Raw genomic sequence first — 25,290 nt, forward strand, 5'->3', positions numbered from 1 at the left:
AAAAACTAATTATTACACATAATTAAAACTTCTACAGAGATTTTCCTCCCTCAAAGCTTTCACAGTTTTTTAATTGATCATTTGAACAACCAGCATTAGATTTACAGCTAGTTACGTAACTAATATGATGTCAGTTGTCTACACATTACGTAACTGCGCCGTCATTTTGCACACAAGCGCGCATAATCACCGGGCGCGTCATTTTGTCTGTCATACATGTGTCGTCTTGCATGTCAATTTGCTACACGCTGGCAGCAGAAAAGTTTACTCTTTTTAACTTTCACTCGCTAATGTTAATCCTTTTTTATTTATTTTGAAGAATATATGCTTCTAATTCAACATTTAGTCACACCACTTGGCCAAGTTGCGTTGATGATGAGCAGTTTTGTATCTCGGATATGCTTTCATAAGTAAGCTTACACACTCACAGTTATGCTATCGTCCTACATCCTTGGCAGCTTTGATTAATCCATTTGCGCTTGAATGACATGAACTAATCATGAAACGTGACGTCATTCGTTACGCCCCTTTATTATGATTTTTATTAATGATTCAGCTAAGTAACATTTTACAACAACAAAATGAACAACAACCAAATATGTGCTCAATTCATGTTACAAAACTGTCAAAATTCATTAATATTTTCTTTCCATTGCGTATTTGGGTTGCTCGCCCTCCATTTCGGCGCTTCGACATTATTAATTTATTTTATTACATTGCCTGACCACAAGTCACGCTGTCACTGCTTTTTTGACTCTCTGTTACACCGCAAATATTTCGTGTGAGTTTCTATGAGTCCAATTATATTGGATTTGCAGGCAATTAAATTTTGGAAGCATATCGGCTGTTTAATGCAATTGACCCCTCTTCTTCTACGGTGTAATGAGTACTTCGTAGATTTAGTTCTGCCGTTTGTTACGTCACTTTTTTTACCGCTATTTACCCTTTTTCTTGCGCTGTGTTCTTCATTTTTTAACTTCTTCAATATAGATTAATGATGTGAATGCATTTCCTCCCCACTTATTTCGCTTTCTTTATATTTATTTTCCTTGCAATATCTGAGAGAACAAAGCTGTTTGAAGATCGCAATATGTAGATAAGCAATAAATTATGTTTTCATTCCTTTTTTCATTTTTCCATTGCAAGAGGGGTTTTCGTTGTGATCCCTTTCTTTAAATATTTTCAAATAGAAACATTTCGCTTTTCAATGAATAAAATATACTTCGTTCTACATATATTGAAAAACTTTGGAAGAGTGTCACAAGCGAGTTCTTTAATTCGTTCCAATGACATATAACGAATATCCACAAAAATAGCAAAATAGCTTCGTATTTCCATCTTTAGAAATGAGACCCCAAACAAAAAAAGACAAATCAATTCAGAACTTAATAGATCTACATTATATTTAATAAGATAGCTTTAACAAATCGGAAGATTGGGAAGAATATATTGAAATTTTATTGAGAAGAGAGACAAAAAATCACAGCCAATGAATTCTATGAAATGATTCCTTACTACTTACAAACTAAACTGATGTGTCTGATGATCTGAGGACTGATTTTCTCAGATCTCTGAACTAATCTTCAATTATTTTTATTACTTTTGTCAACTAACTTAAAAAAGAAGGGACTTTTGGAACAATATTTGAATCCCAGAAGTCGATGTGAGTACTAAATTATATCAGGCACTTGTTGCTGATAGAATACTTAAGGTTATGTTTTCCAAATCGAGCCGGAGTCCGTATATAATATGGTAGTAAGTGAATGGTGTATGGGAGTAGTTCTGTACTACATGGTCACAGAACTATCTCTGAGCATGCTGGCAAAACCTACGTCCAGAAGTTTCGTCTCTCAGTTCGGCACTTCAAATATCACAGTGGTTAGACAACCTATATATCTCTATCATATTATATCTTACATCGAAATGGACTCTATTCTAAATTTGTGAATATTACTTATTATCTATACTTTAAGGATACGAAACTTTGAAAATAGTGACGAATGGAGCGATCTACTAGTTTAAAGTCTATTCCAAATGACCAATGGATTCTATGTCGATCAAGTCTAGGTCACTTAAACAAAAACAATTGTAAATAAATTCCACATATATTTAATTTAATTATGTTATAATTAAGACTCAGTTATTTCAATTCATCTTCCAGTAATTCTCATCAAACTCGCCGAAGTGCGCATATCCCTTCACATATTCCTCGATATGTTCACAATGATCCACATGATAAACCTTAGCATCCTTGTAAAACATATTGGGCATTTGATAGTCATATTCGTGTTCGATTGGACGATCAAAAGGAAACCCGTAGGCGGCTTCTTCAACAAACTCTGTAACAATGAAGAACAATTGTACTGGAAAGCCTTGCTTGGTACCTTTTGGTAAATTGAAACGGCGTTTGAATTTTTCTGTAGGATCCTTTAAATTCTTAGGAAATTTCAAATTTTCGGACACAGCTTCGACGGCTTTATTACACGTTTCGCTGCAGGACTGACGCTTAGTGGATTTGTAGGGATGCCGTTGTACAGTATTGAGACCAACTTCTATTACCTTAACAAAATGGTCGATTTCCAGGAAATTTTCACGATTTTTCGACAGCGACAACAACGCGCCATATTCGTCGTATTTCGGCGCGATAAATGTCTGTATTGTGACCACGGCATACTTATCCGATTGTATAAGCAATATGTAATTGAAAGGTTTGTGTTTGAGTTGTTGCTGACGCGCATAAATACCTTTGCCATTATCAAATGGACTGAGTTTTTCCAACCACAAGGTACTCAAATCAATGTCGACATAATCGAAATATGTCTGCAGTGGCGACACCGCAGCCGACTTCACTTCAATGCCAAGGGCTTGCAAGTTTTCTCGTGTGTACGCAGGCAGATGACGCATATAACGGTTCCACATGTCCAACACCTTATGCTGCATTAGCGTGTAAAAGAGCGGATCACGGAGTGCCGTCTCGAAATTGGCCAAAACATGTGGACCCACTTTATGGAATTGCTCATACTCGATTTGTGCGAGAAACATGAATGAGTAGAACCAATAGGTTTGATGAGGTTGTGGTGTCAAAGCATTCCTATTGCCGTGTAGAATATTAAAGAAAACTTGTTGGGCTTCAGGCTGATGCAAGTCATACGCAGTACCATTCTTCAGCCAATAAACGCCACTATCGGCTAATTTATATATTTCATTTGTGAGTTTAAACACCAAATCGATTGTTGCGGGAAATCCGTAATCAGCATATTCGTAGTTGTTGTAGCGTTGCCAGAAAGTCTGACCATTCCAGCTGACAAGCTGTGGATTATAACCCGTCGCTATGGTTTGCGACAGTGTCATATCCTCGATGGGTTTCATACCCTGCGATAGGCGTTCCAAGTTGTAGCGTGTCATTAGCGTACGTACTTGGTGTATCCACCATTCAGCGGCACGTCTGCGATGACGTGCGACGAACTCCGCAGATTCGAGAAATGGTGGATAGTCGAGATTGAGCTCATACCAAATTGTATTCCATTCCACATCTTCCAAGAGATATGATAAATGTGTATCGGCATTCAAGATGTGTACATCACGCGTATAATCCACAGGCGTCCAGTATTTCGTGAGTCCCTTGGTTGATTCATCACGATACCAGCGTTCGTCGCTTAAACCCATTGGCTTCCACCACTGCCAAGGTTGCCAGTTGTGTAGGATGCTTTCACTGCCAGACCCATTACTTGTACGCGTGTGCTTTTGTGTGGTTTCCACTTTCTTTTCACTGAAAGTCATTGCTCTGTTTATCACTTGGCTGTTGAAGAAATGTTGCGGAAATATTTCATAAATCGGTGACAATACAAAGAAATTGCAATCCTCACGATGTCTAATCGTCAAGTCGAGCGTGTAGACGAACATGCCGGGATTGATATGAGTACGCGCCCAGCAAACATTCTGTTTGAAAGCGGTCCAGCCTTTGACGTATGTCAGTAATTTGTATAAACCTAAAGCTTGTTGGTGATGGGAGTGCACTAGCGGGCTGAAGAAGTCAGTTCGTGGTAAAAGGCGGCTGTGTTGTACATCATTTACGAAGCGATGCATGTCACTGTCGAATTTCTGCATAAGAATATTACTTTTGATTGAGATGATTCAACTCAATAACAAAATCTCACATCTCACCTTATATTGCGTCTCATCACTGACAAATTCAACACCTTGGCACTCTACTAGTGTCGCTGGCTCTTGTACGTGCCACACGATTTCAAGTAGAAATTTCTGTTGCTCCAATAATAAGTTTCCGTAGTCCGTTTCGTTTCCTTCAACAACAGCATTGCAGCAGCTAAAAGCTACAGTGCAGCAGAGTAGAAAAATTAGGAGCCTCATTGTTTAGCGTTGAAGCGCAACTGTAGCTCACTGCAGCAGTGAGATGAGATTATATAGCTATAGACTTATCTCAAAACTGCGCTGGCTCACCTCCGTAAATCTCTTTTTTTGGCACAAAAGTCAAGGTCAACATTATTTTTGTATAGAAATTACAAATGCTTCAAGCTTTAGAAACTAAATAAACACATCACGCACTGATAAGACAATGCGCTCAAGCAGATATTTTTTGATTTCAAGCATTATTGTTGTACTGCTTTTGAATCTGCACGGTGTATGCTCAAATAGCGCTACATAATCAAAGCAGTGTTGATAATGGGTGTGGTGTCTTTTCGTTGACATTCAAATGAATTTTGTATATCAAAAGTAGAGCATTCTTTCAAGTAATCGAAGAATAAAACCGAACTTTACTTCGCTTTAAAGTCCATAAAATTTTAAATGACTTCAGGAAGCTTTTGAATAATAATAGTAGGTTTACTAGGAGGAACGGGTCGTTTATGGTCTCACATATTCTGTTCAGTAAGAGGTTCAACTGGGAAGATTACAGGTGAAAGTAAGGGTTTTTCAATAGGGTAGCTACAAAATTACACCGATAGGGACAGCAAAAGACGCTATATTTTTTCTCTCTTTTGACATTTCTCTTCAGTAAGCCATATCATAGTGGAAAGATATACGATCCAATAACGATTATGAGGCTCATTTCTTCGTCAATAAGCAAAATATACTTTATTGTTCAGACATCAATCCACACGTACTCCATGAGTCACCATTGCATCCCGAAAGAATGCACGTTACTGTGAATGTGTATCGCTACCGCTTAATGATAACAGAATATTTGTACTCCGATTTGGGTGATATGGACATGGATAATATGTGGTTCCAAAAGGACGGCAACACAAGCCACACAGCGAATGTCACAATTGATTTATTGTAAATCAAGTTTGGTAAACCTGTTATCTCACGAAGTGGTCCAGTCCTCCGGTCCGGTCGTGCGATTTGACGACGTTAGACTAAGAAATTCCAGTAGTATCGGCCGATTTATCCTTGAAAACAATCGAAAATTAGGATCAGCGTCTGAACTTCTGCAAGGGTACCCGGGGTGACAATGGAAAAGAAATCGAGTTTCTTACATTGACACGGGAATAAAGAATTTCATTTATATCCCAAACCGTTTTTGCTTTATTTAGAAAAACTTTAGTATTGCTCTAATTGAAAAACACTTTATATCTACACTTCAAAAAAATAGTCAAATTATTCTTAACTTACCCTTATCGGTATTTGCAGACGATCCAACCTGAAAATTACTAAGGACTCTAGGATATTAAAATTAGAATACATATTTAATTGAAATGTTTATACATTACAAAGATTCGTGTACAATAATAGATTTATAATAGACCCAGTCGCCCCCAATCGATGAGTCAGTGATTATCAAATTCTAGAGTCTCATAAAAAGTCGGCTTCTAATATACATCAGGATATTACCGAATATGAGTTCCTTGCTTCTTATATTTTTTTGCTGTTGATGGAGAGACGATTTGTTTATTTTCCATCATTACTATAACTGTTCGGGAGTGTGACATTTTCAGGGCTTCAAAATATGTTTTTTTTTTTCATCTCAACCTCCACAATTAAGTGAAACCTTATTCCTCGCACCACTATTTAAGTTTAACAAAAAGATAATAGCAGCTGCAAGTGCAATGTGGGGTTTTGAGTTTTTTCTCAACATCCAATATCTTTACCAAGAGGTAGCCTATGATTCCATGTGATTCTCAAAATATACTGTCTAAAACCTTACCGGTCGACCATGTATTCCGATGCTTTCCAATAGTTGTCCTACTTTCATATTTCTAGTATTTTTTATTTCAAAATAGCCTTTAGTATTAAGAAATAATCAATTGAAGCCAGCTAACTATTGAAATCGTCTTTATTATTATCAGTTTTTCCAGGGTATTGAAATACTCGAGAGTTCGGTTTCAGATTGACCTGAATTTTAGGACTATAGAATGTCTTGATTGAAATCGCGATATATTTCCGATACCGGAGGACCATAATTTTATAAAAATATAAAATCTTACACTCATCCTTTTTACTCATTTTTACTTTATCTTTAAAAAACAAAATTTCTTTCTATTTTTTTTTATACTGAACCACAAGATATTAAAAAATCAACGATAAAGAATTGCTTTCATTTTCTTTATTCTAACTCATAAATACGCGGCTTTTACAGCTCATTAAACCGATTTCGATGGCGGTGAAGAATTATAACGAAAAACCAGTTCAAAAGCACAAAAATATGCACAGTTGTTAACCCAAATTTTTCAAAACTAAAAAATAGATACGTGTATATAATAAACTGCTTGCTAGATAATAACGAAATGTAATAATTTCCGCGCAATATGACCGTTGGTCATAAATATTCAAATTATACGCGTTGCATAATGCGCGACGACAATTAAAGTGAGAACAGGATGCTGCCGAAGGGCTGGACCGTGTTGCTGTGAACGCATCAATCAAAACATTTTCCACACTTCCTTTGTTGCGCTGCGCTCTTCTCTACTTTTTACTTACATACCAACTTTTAAGCACAATTAAAGCGGTTGTAAGAAGATGTCCTTCTTCTTTATTTTTTTTGGATTGCTTGCCACATTTGCATACCAAAGGCATTCAGAACTTGCTCAAGTGGCAGCGTAATATTTCAATTTCTTTTTCGGTTCTTGTCGTTTTTGTTTTTAGAAGGATCCCTGGCACGCATGTCCTTATAGTACAACCGCTGTCCATATGTGACATGCATAAATCGCCGATATGTGTCCCATTAGGGTTGTTTATGGCACGCATTAGGTTGCTCAATAACTGTTTCTTAACTAAATGGTGTTTCATAAATAACACTTTATACGCTTATTTGCTTAAAGCGGCTGCTGGCCCTCCTTATTCTACCAACCAGTTCTACATAGCCAGTAGCTCTATCTAATAGTCCTTTCTGATTTGCATATCCCTTCGATTATTGGGCACAACCGCAGCATTGAAATGGACATCATTAGTAGCGCGGTCCATCACTGTCCCATTCCATCCATGTTGCAACATAACTTTTTCACTATAATTGTATCATCCTCATAATTACAGTGCTTTTTGCCAAACGACAACGTGTTTAACAACGTGTTAATTTACTCACTTACTTATACATTAGTAGATATGTATGTCCGTCCGCCTATCCCAAGTCAGGGTTGACACTAATGTGCCGCATTACAAAATGCTAAGCAATTTAATTTAATGTGTCTACTTTTTTCTCAGCTAACTAGTAGTACAACAACTCGGGGGCACAGCATCTGTGGCAAGGCATCCTCCTCGGCCTCATACTCTTCATTACTTCTAAGATTTATTTAAATTTGCATAAATTTACTTGTCCTCACTACATAGCTCAACAGTAGCAAAGGGTTAACACGACACCCCTTTTGGTGTTACTGTTGTTCTTATTGTTGTTAACAAGTTGTTCCGTTTGCTCGGAACATATTCTCGCTTCCGAAAGTTAAACGGCTCGCAAGCGTGTGAAACGCAAATGCGTTGAAGTCTGTTTCTCCTCCTTTGGCATTCCAATACAGGACGAGCGTGAGTCGTCCCAAAAAGGGGTTGATCACACGCTAGGGAAATGCCGCAATTGAATTTTTTGTAAATTACATTTAAATTTTGTATTTTTTCTGTGGTTTTCAGCTCATTTAATTCGGTTTTACGCTAGTTGATTTCATTAAGATTTTGAACTTTTTGCCTGGGATATATTCGAGTTGTTCCAGACTTTTTTATGCTATTGCTCTGGCAGTTAAAAATTAGAGCTGAGGAGCTTTAACCAAGCCACAAATTGTGTTTTTAGGAGAAAAAATATAAATGAATTTATGTCTTTAGATTTTTTGAAATGGTGATTTTGATCCTCATTATACTGAGATCTTTGAAGTTATACAATAAATTATATATGTATTGTTTCAAGTAGTAACCACAATACAGACAATACCCCACTCAGTACTAATCGTTTGTTCACAAAGATGAACAGTTTGTTACAATCAAGTTCAACGGATCACCGTTGAGTACTCATTTCTTAATATTGTTTCACCCGAGAAATCGATGGAAACGAATGAAAGATAAACTCTAAACATTCAAACTACAAACACATGACTCAGAACTAGAAGACATCGACATGAAAGAAGACATGATTTGATGTAAAAAAACTTCTGCACCGAATCAACGCCCCCGATATGCTGTTGAAACGGAGCGAAAACGACCCATTTGTGAAGCGCATGGTGACTGGCGACGAAAACTGGATCACATACGACAATATCAAGCGAAAACGGTCGTGATCGAAGGCCGGTGAATCGTCCCAAACAGTGGCCAGGATTGACGACCAGGAAGGTTTTGCTGTGTGTTTGATTCCACAGGAGCTGTTCCCATATGGCCAGACGCTTAATTCTACCATCTACCGCGAACAACTGGACCGCTTGAAGCTGGCGATCGACCAAAGGCGTCCAGATTTGGCCATTGGGAAGGGTGTAGTGTTCCACCACGACAAGACCAGACCACACACTTCGTTAATGACTCGCCAAGTGATTACCATCTGTTCTTGTCCATGGTGAACGCCCTTGGTGGTGTAAAGTTGAGCTCAAAAGAGGCTTGTGAATAGTCGCTGTCCGAGTTCTTCGCAAATAAGGAGGGGGCTTTTACGAGGGGGTATTATGAAGTTGCCGTCTAGATGGAAACATATTATCAAACGAAACGCCACATATTTGAACTAAATCCGATCACTGTAAAACTTTTTATAAAACATTGAATAAAGAGCAAAAAAGTTGGATGTTGTCAAGTTGATGGGAAGTGATTTACGGTATGAAATTAAATAAGTGGCTTGATCCAATGCAAAATAAAGTTTTCTAAATTTGAGAAGGTCCAAATGTTCCTGGAGGAGTTCGAGAATGAAAAATTTACGTTCTCCAAAGGTGGAACCAACAAGCTTTAATACTAGTTAATGTACTGACCTAAACGCTCATGATTACTAGATGATATTATATAATTCACACTGAGAGTCCAATCTGTACTATGGTCTGTTTCCATGACAGTCAAGTCTACGTAATCGGAACGGACCCGAATTTTTATACGTCTAAGTACTGTAAGTTCTTCAATATTTCCTCAAGACTATTTGAAGGCTTTTTTCTACTGCTACAACAGCAACCTACACTACAGTAGCAAAACTGATCTATGTGGTACCTCTGGAAATCGTTTTTCAAGCATAGACGGAGTCTTCGAACAAAATACATTTAATATCTGTAACAGAATCAAGAGAACTGATTTTGTAAGTGATATTATTAATATATTTTTGAGTTTTGCACAACTATGTTGATGTTATTCTCAAAGTGGTTATCTAAATCCGCATCGACAACTGCAATCGGTAGAGATTAGATCTCAGAGTATTATGAAAGCTAGGTTGGTACAAATTTGTAGTTAAAAATTTTTTATGCCGTCGGTCATTTCAATTCAAATTAGAAATTTGTAAGTTGGAAATCTTAAAGTTAGCTTGAAAAAATTGTTTATAGGGCTACCAACTTATTATAAATGTTTCCATATAGTAAATGCGTGTTGAAATATTACAATAATGATATCGGAATAAAGATATTCAAATATTTTTGAAAAATTAAAACAGTAATATTTTCAAATGGTAAGAGTTGCCATATATTATAATATTATTATAAATTTAAAAATTTTGGGCAATTTGGTTATACATTTTATACATCCCTAACAACATATTATAAAAAATATAAATCTACATATTCTTAAATCTCAAAAAGTACTCACTTAGTGTTGCTAATGGGCTTCGCAGCCATATTAAGTCACACGCATGCTGTCTATTTAACGGTTTAACTGTGGAATAAATAAACAAGCAATTAGTTGTGTCTTCCAAAAAACAATGTGTGCAGTCTATTTGCATGCAACATATGCTATTAATTGATATTTCGTCAAGCAAATATGAAAACAATGTTGAATAGTGGCTGAGCGGTAGCAAACAAAGTAAATACAAAAGAATTGGTAAACACAATTTTCCAAAATATTCCAAAAAAGATTTTGTCAAGTCTAAGCATAAAGAAATTCCACATAAATGGCAAGAAAATGTGTTAAGACAACAATGAGTAAATACACAAACAATTATAAGCTTTTATGATTTCAAAAGCGATGCGACTTGGCACAGTGAACAAGAAAATAGCTACTTATATGGATTAGTTGAAGATATTGAGCAATAAGTGTGTGTAATAGTTGTTTTTTGTCTATATTTGTTTTTAGTGATTCGACATAAAGTGAAAAATCACTTTATTTACATACAAATGTGTGTGGCTTATATGGAGATAAAAACAAAAATCGTTGTTTGTTGAAGAAAATTCACATAATTCACACTAAAAGGCTTTTTTTTATAAATTTATAAACAAATAATACACAAACACAAGTAAAGAAAATTGTCTTTCTTGCCACTGTTGACTGAAAAGCTGCATGTTGCAAGTAGCATACAACAAATACTTAGAAATTTTTCACAGCCTTAACGGTAAGCTGTCAATTTCCACGAAAAATGGCTTAAAGACACTTGAAAGTAGAAGAAAGTGGTAATCATTCGGAGCAGGAGAGTAGGTGAGGCGACACACACATGGCAGACAAAATAATATGCGGCGGCATTTTACGCTATGTTGCATGCCACCATAAATATGTTTACAAACAAAGCAACTCGTACGCACTTGCACTTAGATATACAATGAGGCTTACAAGTGGCATGCCGCAGTCGCTTGCATGTTGAAAATTCATGCTAATTAAAGGCGGAAGATTACACTTTTTTCTATGAATTTTTACAGCATTTAATTTGATCTTTGCAGGGGGCGACAAAATATACCCCCAGCGGTGCACTTCATAAACACACACACTTACTTTCTATGCACTGCAAGCAATAGATATGCACTCGTATGTGTGTATGTAATTGCTCTTTGCTAGTCGCGCACCTACTAAGTTGCTTGGTGTTGCACTGCTGGATCTGCATACTGGAGCATATCTGCCCTCTTTGATGTGCCATAAAATCAAATAAAGTCATGCAGACTGACGTAAATAAAGCCTTGAAGTGTGTGATAAGTAAAAATGTAGGGGGAAGTGGCGTTTAAATAAGAAAATATTGAACCGTGCCGTACGTATGTTTGTTTGTGGCTTTCTGGCACATTATATTGGAGACAAAAAAAAAATTTAAATACAGTCTACACATACAGTGGAACTTCTCTAACTCGAATCACCATAATCCACGAAAAAACATCGAGTTAGAGATACTTCGAGTTATAGAAATTTTCATTAAAACATAAATTTTTAAAGTTTTATTTAAATACAGTGGAACTTCCATAACTCGAACCTTCTATAAGTCGAAGATCTGCCTAACTCAAACACTTGAATTGGCAATAGCGTTTAGAAGCCAAATTTCATACAAATTTCCTTTCATAAATCGAACTTTTCGACCAGAACATTATACTAAATTTAAAATTTTATTACTATCAGGGAACAATTTTAAAAGAGGTTTTCTATATCGTATGGAGGCAAACAAAAAATATGATTTTATACTTATAAGTAGATTTCCTAAATCGTGTAACAAGGGCATGAGATAGAGATGTCAAGAGCCAAACAATAGCAAACTGCAACAAACAAAATTACAAAATACATTTTTTAAAGACCTCTCTCGACGAACAAAAACCAAACTATATCCCTCATCATTCCCGTCCTACTCTATGGTGCAGAAGCGTGGACGATGCAAACATCCGATGAGACGGCAATAGGAGTTTTCGAGAGAAAGGTTTTGCAGAAGAATTACGGTCCCTTAAACATTGTCAACGGAGAATACTTCAGACGATGGAACGATGAGTTGTATCTGTTATTCGACGACATAGACATAGTCCAGCGAATAAAAAGACAGCAGCTACGCTGGCTAGGTCTTGCTGTTCGAATGGACGAAAGTGTTCCAGCTCTGAAAGTGTTCGATGCAATACCCGATTGTGGAAGCCGAGGAAGAGGGAGACCTCCATTCCGATGGAAGGACCAGGTGGGGAAGGACCTGGCTTCGCTTGGTATAACCAATTGGCACCAAACTGCCAAAAGGAGGAATGCGTGGCGCGCTGTTGTGGACTCGGTTATAACCGCGTAAGCGGTGTCCAGAAGAACATACCTCACCTACTATATCGACCGTATAAGTGCGAAATCAGATCTTACAACTTAACTGATAAAAGACGAAAACATCAATTCAAAGTGTGATGAGGACAATTCAAACGAAATTAGAGAGTTGTAATGTTATCGCTAACTAAAAAAAATGTACGAAGGCTTTTTGAACGACTATCCCCAACTCACAGAGAAACACCAATTATTAATCGATGGATCGAATTATCAGCTTCGATCCTATACGAATAGCTGTCTTATTCGACAGCTAAATAAAAATACTGGGGAAGTCGGGTTTATACTGCTGGAACTACGTAAAAATGTAGCGAAGAGTTCTCAAATTGCGGTAGTAGACCTTCATTTCAGAGATATGTAGTAGAACATAAATATGGAAGCAATATCCAAATTGCATTTCGACTCACGAGTAAGGGTTACAATTCCCAGCTTTCCTACACTAACCCTATCATATTTCTACTATTTACCAATTCAATCAAAATAGATGAAAATACCTTCATTACTCATTCGTACCATACCAACATTTGAAGCATCACCTTTGTGGCATGTACAAGAATTTGTCAATTTCGCCCTTACAAAATGAGATTTTCAGATTTTCACAAAAATTTTGCTTTACTTTTACACTCCAATTTCGTTGTAATCATCTTATGCAACGTTCTTCCACTCACCTATGTCTTTAAATATATACATACATATGTGAACCTGCCACATTCCTAAGCCAGCGTGAACCTTTGGCGCACGCTAAAAAATTCCTTTGTGTCGCCACAAGAAATCGCTTTACATTTCGCACTTTGACAGCTGTCAATAGTTGCAGTCAGCGCATTTTTTGCAGCAACAACAAAAGCAACTCAAGCAATACGCTAACTTGTCGACACAAGTCATTTGAGTGGCGCGGAAAAGCGAACAAAAAACGAACGCAAATTGCAGCGAGGGTGAGGGTCTACACCGCGCAGCAAACACATGTCGAACTTCGTAAATACCGTTATATATATACCTATATGTCTTACATGTGTTTTGAAAATAGTTGTGTGGCGTCTGCACCCAAATGAAATCACTCGCCTGAGCTGCTGACACTTGGTTGTTGCCACTTAAACTTTTCAATGTCAGCAGAATATTTTTTATCATCGCATTTTTTGGGTGACTTCTCCCCACCTTTTTATCTTGCACAACAACATTCATCCCACTATACATTTGTAACTACTTAATTTTGTGAGATTTCAACGCTTTAGCTTTCAACACAGCAGCTTGTCACTTGTGACGCATGCCACGACACCACATTCGCACATTGTCAGCTGTGATTGTGTCAAAAGTGTCCAAGGCGTCGCAATTGTCAGTGGAGCTTAGACGTTGTGCTCTATAATTTGTCTATAGTTTCCAGATGTTTTCTATAAGCCTAATTCTAGTTTTGATGACTGTAAATTGCTTTCAAGTGCAGATGCTTGAGATTTACGCCAATTTATGCCTGGATTACACTTGTCAATGTCTCTGCAGTTTTGGCAGTGTAGCAAGCAATCCAACGATTATGATGTAACTGTCAATTATGCTACAATATTCATAGTTCAAGGTTGTCCCTTAAGTCCGCTCTAAGTATATTCTAGTATTGAAAATTTATTAATTTATTAAATTATTTTCTAAGCTTTCAAATGTTGTCTTTATTATACTTTATAGCCCTACTTGACGTTACAACCGTTTTGACATTGAATTGACAAATATCAAGTAGCTGAGCTGATTTTTATGTATTTGACATTGGACTTCAAGAGAATATCAAGAAAATTCTCTAATACTGGCAACAATTGATTTCAAAACTAAAAAAATTGAAGGAAAAACATATTATGCAAGTAAAATCTAGGTTGAGAATTTAAGGAAATTAAAGTATAAGAAATCCATATTTTCGTCAGCAACAGGCCAGTATCGCTTGTAAGAGCCTCTCTGAACGTAAAGGTCTATCCTCTGATTCAGTTAAATTAACAATATATTTTTAGTTGCCGGAGTTATTTGATAGAAAGCTATTCAAATTATTCTTTCTAATCGATGGTCCCGAGAACTCCTGTCCTTAAGTTCATCACGCGAACTAGATGTTGTAGAACTCAATCGCCATGGATGGTTTGTGCTGGACTCTAGGCCCATTGTCATTGCGTTAGGTCCATATTTGGGGATTGGCAGTGACATAAAGGTCTTTTCCGCTCCTGCATATTTGTGATTCTCGTTTCAGAAGTTCAATATCTAACCAAGTTTTCATCGAAACCATTTAAAGTTGATACAAAAACTGAGTATTTTTCAAGATTGTTCTTAAGTTTTTTCATTATTTTTTAAACTAGACAAATACATATGTTCAATCATGGTAGTTTAAAAGGAAATTAATTCGATATTTCTTTTAAGAGGTTCTCAGTAGGTTTTAAGGTTGGATTCCTTTGAGATTACTTTGAGTTCTATACATAGAGCTCACAGTCCTATCGTCTTTTTGATCCTACTTTGATTTTAATCTCTTTGAACACTTAAAAATTCACTAATTTTGTGACTGCTAAATGTCTATGGGCTTTTCAAAGCTTGTATCTTTTCTTGATACTTCAACACTCTATTATTATGGCTTCGCAGCCTAACTATCTCTTCAATATTCTTCCGAAACATTTGTTATATATATTCAAAATTTGTTTGTTCTGCCTTTATACTAAGAATGCTTTGAAAACCATCGGAAGTTCTTTAAAACTTTAAACTTTCTTAACAGATTCCTTCAAGATCTATATAAGTGATTTAAATGATTAGTATCATCTACAATCGCTTTAAAAATCGTACTTCTTTTTATATTGTTTTAATATTATTTAGAAAACGTTTCACTGACTGCTTCGGAAACTGACACTCTTTCTATGAAAATATATTTTGTAATAGTTTCTAAGGTCACCTTTATTATTATACTTATTCGTTCTTTATCTAGCCAAGTTAGTTATTTTAAAGTTGATTTCATAAAATATTCCTGACATTCTAGCTTTAATAGCCTAATAATAGTTTTAATTTTTAAGAACTTGTCTATCTTTACGATTTAGTATATTTCTGAAATTCTAGTGAATCATTTTCTGATGAAAAGTTTTTACTGAAGAAAACTGTCCTATATCCTTACTTCCTTTAATATTTTTTTTCCATGATGGATAATGATTGATTGTGAAAAGATGCTGACAAATTTGCATTAAAACTTAAGTTTTCTGGTTTTTCGTAAAAAATGATGAAAATCTCAGTTTTCAGATGGGATGTTTTCAACAGTTTTGTATCGTTAGCGACCTCTGCACCTTACATCTTCCTTCCATTTGTAAAAAATAACATTTCTCACGCTGACCACAGCTGCGGCTATGAATATTCAAGAAAAATTAACGCCGAATAAGTGGAAAATCTTATCACAAACTTTTATAAAGAAAAAACGAAACAGGAAAAACAAAGTAGCCAATGCTGTCACAGCATCACACGGCAGATGTGAGCACAAATATTTTAAATTGATGAGATGATTAATTATGGGGCAGACAAGCGCAGGGAAGCTTTTGAATTAAAAGAAAGTGGACAGGACGGAATTTTCAAAAATCACAGGCGAAAGAAGTGATGATGAATAGGTCAGCGTTGACTTCACGGCGCACTAAAGACAAAGGTAAGTGCTGAGAATGATAAAGCCAAAGTAATTGCTAGGAATTTTTCAGCGCAAATTCACATGCATTAATTAAATAAAAAACTCATTGAAAATGCGGAGAAAAGCAGCAGCTTTGCTTTAAAAAGGCGGCTGATTAATGATGAAATGTCGCCGCAGGCATGCAATGAGCAGCATGCAACACGGTGTTGCAGCATCCAAGCGACATGCATACACATTCATATACAAACTTGTGTACGTGTTTGTCCATCCACATCCTTTGTTGGTCATGTTGACATGTGAAAACAAATATGCGCCCAAAAGCATGCTTCGCTCATCAGCATTGTGGCTTTTGTCATTCATATGCGTGTCCTTTGTGTCGCTTGGTTGTCGAAAAAAACGCTTAAGTTGTCTGACCAGCGGCTTCAAAGTGAAAAAAAGTGGAAAAAACAAGGAAGTACACACATTCATCTTCAGCGCGTTGAGTGTGGCGCGCACATCAAAGGGTCGCTGTCGCATTTGTTTCGAGAATCTTTTGTAATTTTATTCATTACTTTTATTTACCTATTTCCATATATGTATATGCGCTTTTTCTTTGACTGCGACGCATAATTCATGTTTCAATTAATTGCAATTTTGTAATTTTTAACACGCTCATTGAGCGGCGATGGTCAGTCAGGCGTTGTGGCGTTGGACTGGCTGCTCATTGTCCTTGCGTATTTTATGCGCCTTCGTCAAGCGAACTGCGAGCGATTTGTGTGTCTGAAGTGCAATGAATGGATTACTTTGTAACGTTGCGGCCTTTTTTGGCTTTTGACATATGTATGTATCTGTATATATGTACATTCATGGTTTTCAAAAGCTTTTTCTCACATATGAATTTCTTCGAATTCTATCGTGCAATTTTTTTTGGCGTTGAAGCCCTTTGAACTGTTGCAACACTTACTATAAAAAAGTTCAAAATTTGTAAAAAAAATATACATTCAACACATTATTTGAAACAGTTGTCGCCTGTAGTGGCATATCGAATTTCTTGACATTTAAGAATTGTTATTTTCTTCCTTTTGAGACTTTTCTCTAAGTCACTTGACAACTATTTGACATTTTGATAAATTTACTTGCCACAAAAGTTGAGCCGCTTCTGACGGATTTTTTTGCGAACTTTTGATCTACTCGGATTAATGGATTGCTTGATGAGCGTAGTGTGAGAGTTTTAAAGGAAGTTAGAAGGAAGATAGATTTCGGTATGATTTCTTATATAAAAGATTAAGAACGATCACATAAGCACTAAACCACTTTTTATTAGGGTCGTCTAGTCAATATTCTGTTCTGCCAGGGCACTTGATTGATCCCGTTCCATGATTATGGGATTTAAGGTAACACTTTTTACGATCAATTGATGAGATTATGTTAGATATTTGAAGGACCCAGACACGACTGTATTTTGTCGACTATATGTATGCCTTACCTCTTCTTAGGACGGTTAATTCTATGCTATGCTGTCAGATTTTGTCCTTATACTTTCCTGAGCATTTCCTATATAGTGTATGGACCTACAGTCAGGTCCTTTTCAACAAATCTAGGACAATGCTTCTACGCTTGTAATTTTCCATAAGATCTAGAACTTTAACTGATCAGAAGCGTCATGAAAGTCAAATAGATTGGACTTATTTGCTTTATATTTTCGATCCCCTTGGAATAGTAAACATATATATCTTTAAAGACTGTTTTATTTTATTAAAATTGTCACTTGATAATTCTACTCCACCTAGCTCCACAATCTCAGAAAATTAGAAACAGTGAAGGGGTCGAAGATCATCAACCTCTGTGCGATCCAGAGCGTAATTCTTATGGTTTTCCAATAAGCATATTCTATTTTAGAAGATAGAATAATTATATTTGAAAAATTATCAAACCGTACTACAAATTCATTAAGTTAAATTAATCGACTACACAAAAATTGATTGGTTATTCAAAGCGAAGTCGACATCTGACACGTGCAAACAGTTTATATGGACCAGAAGTTGGACAGAAAAAAGAACAGAGAAAATCTCCCTACACAAAGCACGCCCATCATTTGTCGCGAAACTCCTCAAATAGCACCAGTTTGAAGAGGAGGGACCATGGCACATGCCACAGTAAAATTAAAATTAGAAGAATACCAAAGCATGCCACAAAATCAGAGCCATGTTAATCGTGGATCAGCAATGTCGATCACTACTGCCGCTTCTACCACACATTCCTTTCTAAAAATTCTAGCGTTAAATAATTTTTCGTTGTTCCTAATTAATAATGCGGCATTTTAGGATGTGGTATGACCCCAACAAGTATGCCACATAGACTTAGTTTTGTCTGGCAGAAAAATTGTATAAAAGAGCAGTGGTCCCCAACCGCTTGGATGATACATGCAACTTAATCAGCCACATGTGGCACGCGTTGCACTAGGCTATACCATAAATGATATTGCAACACGAGTCACAAGTATAGTTGACATTTTAATTAAATGACAGCGTTGAAATTTCGAAACAGTGATCAGCTAACTGTAGATGCCACATGAAAAGGGAGCAAAATTCAAGTGTTGAGAATTACTCCAAGTGCATGCGATGCGTTGAAAGAGCGAAAGGGTATCACTACTTGTATGTAAATGTGGGTGTGTCCGTGCCGCATATATATAAGTCGCATGCCACAAAATTGTCACAGTGATTGCATTTTAAATGAAAACATGCGTCCACGCATGTAAAACAACCAAATTTCAATTGATAAATGATTAGTGAAAAATTACAAACCATAAGACTTTAGGGTATTTTCTAAGAGATGCTTCTGGCGTGTGCCCTGATTTCGTTCAACTGTCGATGAGGGAATTTGTCTACGTTGTGCTGGCATTAATTGATTTATTACTCTGGAAAATTGTGCACAAATGATTTATGCTATTGCGTGATTTAAGGGGGAAAATATTGAAGGACCCTGATTTATTTTAAAATTTATAAATTTACATATTTAGTAATATGGATTGAATATTTAGATTGACAAATCTGTAGAGAAATTATTCTTAAAGCTTCCGAGCTGACAAAAACCAAAATCCAGTTAGTTGCAATGACTCCTCCCAATGAGAAGAAACTGGTACAATTTTAGTGTGCAAAAATTCCTTCGTAGCAAATGGAAGTAGGTTCCTTTATAATATGGGATCATTAGTCTACTTGTGGAACTGATCTTTTAATGAATGTATGGTACTATATCTATGGCCTATGAACAAACAGTTTGTTCTCTACAAAATTTCACCTTTCATACAAAACTTCTGGTATATTAATGGTTCCAAGTACCAAAAGACAAGGATTTCTTAAATTAACTATAGTAAATCTTGCCCATATTACTTTAGGAACGTCTGTAGTTATATAAATCACGCAAAATAATACTTCGATTCATAATGAAACCAATATTATTCATTAAGTTATAACTTAAGATGAAAAAGAATTAAAGTTCATTGTGCCTAAGAGAAGGTATATTTAGTCAAGTTTCTTGAAATGATATAATATATTATCGGATCAAAAGGACGATAATATTGGTTGGCAAATATCTCTTTTCCACTCTCCCTTTTTTACACTCTCCCTCTTTACAAGTGTTGCAGTGATCGTATTTAGTGCAAATATGCCCCGTTTCGTTCGATAATCTGTTTCCATCTAGACGGCAACATCATAATACCCCCTTCGTAGAAGCCCCCTCCTTATTTGCGAAGAACTCGGACAGACACTTTTCACAAGCCTATTTTGAGTTCAACTTTACACCACCAAGAGCGTTCGGTATGGACAGGAACAGGTGGTAATCACTTGGCGCTATGTCCGGGCTATATGGTGGATGCGATAAAACCTCTCATCCAAGCTCCCGTAGCTTCTGACGAGTCATCAACGAAGTGTGTGGTCGGGCTTTGTCCTGGGGAACTCTACACCCCTCCTGTGAGTGGGAATTTCAAAAAGGCGGAAGGGAGATATTTGCCAACCTAACATATACGAAAATTATCAAAACTTTCTAGACATACGTATTTGAACATTATGAGAAATTTGAGCATTCTGATAGTTTAGCTTTACAAATCGCAAGTTCTATAAGATATCCGATCTTTTTTCATTTCTTTCAGATATAGTGAAGCATAAGTATGCTTTTGACAAAAATTTGAGAGTTTGGAACAGTAGTATGTTCCATTTTGACTTGCTTCTTTCTTTTGAACTCTCACTCTCTCAATACCACATTCACCATCTAAAATTCTATTTGATTCTTAATTTTCTAAAAATGAAATACTAAATAAACAATATTTAAACATTATATATGGCTTACTGAAATGTAAATTGTTGTTATATTGTTGATGCCACAGCGCAAATTAAACTAATTACGGTTCATTGCACCGGAAGTTAACATTTCTCCTAACTGAGGCTACCTTGATTGACTGGCGACTATTAAAGGGACCAAGACCACACGGAACTTTCATATATATCCTTTTGTGCTAACTGTATATTGCTGTATGACTAATGATACCCATTAACGGCTCCTATCGTTTGTCTACGATCAGCGAATTAATTCAATACGAGCTAGTTAAGGTGGCCAAAAGGACATTTGCTATCGCTATTGGTAGTATTTGCGAATAAAAATATAAAAAATAAACGCAAAAATAGCTGATGAATGCAATAAATTAATGAAACATTGCATGTGGCAGAGAAAATGTGACATATCAACCACAAACCTGGAACCAAAGAAACGCTCCTTTGTTACTTACACGTTGATGTGCATTTTTACCGTGGCATAAAGGACATCATGCCACGCGATACACAGTAAATACGACGCGCAATAAATTGACTTGCGATTTTTATTGACCATCAAAATGAATGTCGCCGATGGCAAAATAAGTGGCAAGAAACTGGATACATACGTAACACATATACAGGTGCCTTAGGTGGCATGTAATGTGGCACGCACTGCAAAGAGCATTGAATTGTGCGCGAAATTGTGGCCAAAATGGCAAGCATGTGATGGATGTGTAGTGGTGTGGAGTGCAGTGAACTTACGATCAACCGCTTGGTTGAAGAATTAGTGCGTTGCAGTGTGGCAAGTAAGTGAGCACGAATTGCTGACGACTCCATTGCACATCAAATGAGCCATTAAAACGAATGACAGCGCAATTGTGGCAAGCCAACTCGAAGGCAGGCAATCAAATGTGGTAGGTAAGTGTGTGGCAGCAATTGGCGGGACGTTTGACAGAACTGCTTGATGAACTGTAATGACATTTGTTGCACATACAGTTGACATTTGTAATAGATTAGCTAAGCGGAATTGAAATTTTATTACAGTACAATTTTTGAGAGAACACGAACGAAGAGTTTACCTAGAAATTGTGGTACCTATGGCTCTTAGTCATAAAGGAACTATCAGTAATTCGTAAAGAGATCTTCATAACACTGAGAGTGGAACTCAAGCACCTGGAGGATATACGAAATATTCCCCAAAAGGAAACTAAAAACGCAAAGAAACTGCATGGTATTGACAAACTGTTCTTAACTTCTAACAGAGAGATCAGTTATATCGAGAGTTTGGAAGGGAAGACTCGAGGCGATGACAAAAGCGAGCATTGCGTTCTCACGCTCGTTCAGGGTTCCCTTCGAACCGTCTAGACTGGAGGGGACTCAGGAACCATATCGGCAGGCGCTGATGCTCCTGAAGAAGAGTCCAAGGATACTCTGAACGGCACAAGTTGGGCCATTAGCTAAGGATTCGAGGTAGTGTTTGTACGAATCCCCCATTCAACGCCAAATCTGATGACCAACCGGATACATTTTATTATTACATAAAAATAAAAGGAGGCTCGTTCGAAAATAAAAAAAGGTGCGTGGAGTCCCTACGCGCAGAAGAAGTTATACTTCTTAGTGATATTCCAAGAAATGCATATCATTTTGTATAGCGAGAGGGAAAGGATAAAAATATGGTGGAGTGACCAACATTTTCCTAAATTCACATTTTATAAAGCAATGTCCTAATCAATTATCATTTATGGGTTCTGACGGATTGATATCTATAATGTTTACTATTGGATTATGATAACTAAAATATGATATGAAATGTCTTACATCTATTTTATCTAAATTTCTCGCGAATATTATTACCGCATCAATTATTACCGCATTATTATATATAATTATTTGTATAAAACCTTGGAATTTATTAATTAAAATCACCACTCAGAAGTCGTTTTATCCGTTGTAACCGAGCAATCATCGAAGGGACATCATTTGTAATATGCCACAAGACAAAATTAGAAATGAAGTTCATAAACCTCACCCTGTCAGATTAAATGATATACCTCCTCATCGCGGGTGCTAATACTTTCGATTTGCAAAGAAAGTAAATGAAGAATGACTACAGAAATGATCCTGTGAAGTATAGTCTTAACTTTTCAACAGCCAACGCAGAGTATTTCAACCAAAAGTCATACAAAATAGTTGAGAATTCGCAGAAATGAAACAGAAACGAAAAAAAAAATAATGCGCAAGCATACAATCATACATATGCGTACACATGTGAATATGTCACCCACCAAAAATTTAAACATTGTTCTACAAAAACAAGAATTGTTCAAATAGCATAAGCAAGGCAAGTGCTTTAAGTTCTCTGCTTTACTCTATTCACTCTCTCTCTCTCTCTCTCTCTCGCGTTAATTGTTCAACGCCATTCCCTCTCCACTGAAGCGTTAAACAATTATCGCAACCTTTTCCGAAGTCGTATAAGAAGTATAACTTCAAAAAAGGTAACACGTTACTTTTACTCATGGTTCTCTCAGGTTAATTCAATAACTTGAAGTTTAGTGTTTGATTAAAAATACGCCAATATTTATACCTATCAGGTTTCCAGAATAATAATCCCTACACTGGACCTTGACTTCTGCTTGAGTGCTTGGAAAATCCATCGATTAACCGAGCGCTGTAATCTAGTAGAGACAGACAAAACACTAATTTTCATATCTTTGTGGTGGACTTACTGCCAGCTGAGTTCCAGACGTCCTCCGCAGACTACTTCTCTCCTCTCATACATATATGTATATGAAAATCTACTCTAAAAATATCAATCTAATTATACTTTGTTATTTATAATTATGAATCTAAATCAGCTATAACTGCAACTAATCGATTTGAGCAGAATTTTCAAACCATTTCATACCCGCGCCTTAACTCTCCATCTCACAATGCAAGAAACAAGCGATTGTCTGACAAGCCATGACATTTGTCTTGCACACGCGCGCTAACGCTAATGACGCTTGACTTCAATGTCGGCAATACAAATACAAGCAATGCAACAACTTCAACTAAATCAGCACATTAGCGTCAGCGGCAAAGCAAAACAAGCAGTAAACATTGCAAATGCCAGCAAAAAATGGTAGTGATAGCAAAAAGTGCAGAAAATAATCGCATGACTGTCAATGTCAAAATCATTGCTAATGTCAGTCGGTGCATCAGCGAGTTAGGCAGCGCCATTCGTTGGACTTGGACTGCCGCAAAACATAACCTTCAGCGCTGGCTGTGTAGCCTTGCAGCCTCATCATCAACGCATCGCTGTCGTAGTCGTCAACGTGTCTGTCATTAAATTGGCGCAATCATTGCATTGCTCATTTCTGTGACTCTACAGATAGATACAGATATTCCACTTATTGTACTCGGGCACAATGTGTTGCCATGAGTATAATTACGGTTTTCCTACGTAGGTGTTTCCATCAGCTCAAGCTCACAGTCCCAGAGTATGATAATCAGCCGAAAGTCACAGGTTAGGATCCAAAGAGCTTGTCACCTTAACTAAACAATAAATCTAAATTCTAGTATGGGTTCTAACACATGATGATCTAGAGGTGATTAACGACGATGACTTAAGCCATAACCTTCACTAAATAGCAGTCTTAGGCATCTTCTCTGCAAGCCCAAAGTCCAAAGCTCTCGCCGAATTCTCTATAAACGAAGCTATTATGATCCACCCGATCTTAGAACTACCCTACAAGGTTTTTATACCGCGAATCTCATGGCTTTCATTTGCGTCAATACTGTGCGAGCACCAGCGAGCCAAAATGTCAATCCACCTGTTGTTGACAAATATTCAGACGCATTCTGCGAATTCGCTTCTTTTTCGCCTATTTATACCTTTACACGGAATCCGTTTATTTTTTTGTGTTTCTTACCGCTTGACAGTCATTTGACATTTTTACAACACATTATTCACATCATTTCATTGTCATTGCTCGCCGCAGCTCTACCGGCCTCAGTCAAACGACACTGCGTGACGTCACACAAACGCTGGACACAAGTTAATGATTTGGGTTGTTTTTATGTGTTTCCCACCCGTTGGCGTTGGCAATGTCATTAACGTAATTAGCTACTGGATTTACGTCGCTTTACAGTTTTGGAATTCAAACATTTCGCCGTGCTCTAAAAGATTTATTATCTTTTTTTCTTGGACGTTTTGTGGGCTGACGATAATACAGCCCAAAGCATTGTTGAAGTCAATCAACGCAGTCATTATTGATTGCTCATCGAAACCACGTGCTGTTTCTTCGATGAAAAAATCTGTAATGCGCCATGAGATTGTGAACGCTATAAAAATGGTTGCGCATAAAAGGTGCGAAATTCCGTGGGGAATGTGAAATAAACTTACTGCGTTACTATTGTGCTCTAATATTAAACATTTCTAGCTCTGAATACTCCATCATCGCATCTAAGGTGCGAGTTCCCAGCTAGGAAAAAAACTCTGTAAAAGCGTCTAGTCGTTCGAAGGCATTTTAAAACTTATGGCATCCTCATCACAAAAACAAACTAATTCTCTACTCTTATGAATATTTTACTTCGAAACGAGTTTTAAAATTTCTTTCTTAGGACTTGAGTTTTAGATAGTGGACTTCATTAGTAGTTCGATCGTTCGAACACCAACTCCTCGGTATGATTGCCTGGAGCTTTGTAAGTCTGTAAGTATTTACACCAGTAACCAAAAAACATCAAATAATTTTAATAGTTTTAGCTCAGATTTGTGGAATATAAAAGTTTTCAGTGTCAACAGCTCTCAAAGTCCAGGCTCGTGGAATGTAAAGA

General features: G+C 36.8%; 1 protein-coding gene and 1 non-coding gene across 2 annotated transcripts; both read right to left on the reverse strand.

Annotated features, from left to right (window-relative positions):
- Window positions 1-2,095: 2,095 nt before the first annotated feature.
- LOC105215371 (larval serum protein 1 beta chain) lies at window positions 2,096-4,424 on the reverse strand. Its single transcript, XM_011189243.3, has 2 exons — window positions 4,165-4,424; window positions 2,096-4,101 (listed from the first exon to the last, which is right to left on the reverse strand). Exons 1-2 carry the CDS (start codon window positions 4,366-4,368, stop codon window positions 2,146-2,148), a joined length of 2,160 nt encoding a protein of 719 aa, XP_011187545.1. The 5' UTR covers window positions 4,369-4,424; the 3' UTR covers window positions 2,096-2,145.
- A 17,975-nt stretch (window positions 4,425-22,399) lies between these two features.
- Window positions 22,400-22,613, reverse strand: LOC114804638 (small nucleolar RNA U3). The gene has a single exon (XR_003752774.1). It is a non-coding gene; the product is annotated as a small nucleolar RNA U3 (small nucleolar RNA).
- Between the last annotated feature and the right edge of the window lie 2,677 nt (window positions 22,614-25,290).

Source organism: Zeugodacus cucurbitae, chromosome 4 (assembly GCF_028554725.1).
Source record: "Zeugodacus cucurbitae isolate PBARC_wt_2022May chromosome 4, idZeuCucr1.2, whole genome shotgun sequence".
Classification (NCBI taxonomy): domain Eukaryota; kingdom Metazoa; phylum Arthropoda; class Insecta; order Diptera; family Tephritidae; genus Zeugodacus; species Zeugodacus cucurbitae.

Excerpts from the sequence above, each read along its gene's own strand:
- LOC105215371 (XM_011189243.3), bottom strand. The coding sequence starts at position 4,368 with ATGAGGCTCCTAATTTTTCTACTCTGCTGCACTGTAGCTTTTAGCTGC. Across the intron at positions 4,102-4,164 it reads GTGATGAGACGCAATATAAG|AAATTCGACAGTGACATGCA; the intron begins GTGAGATGTGAG and ends ATTCTTATGCAG.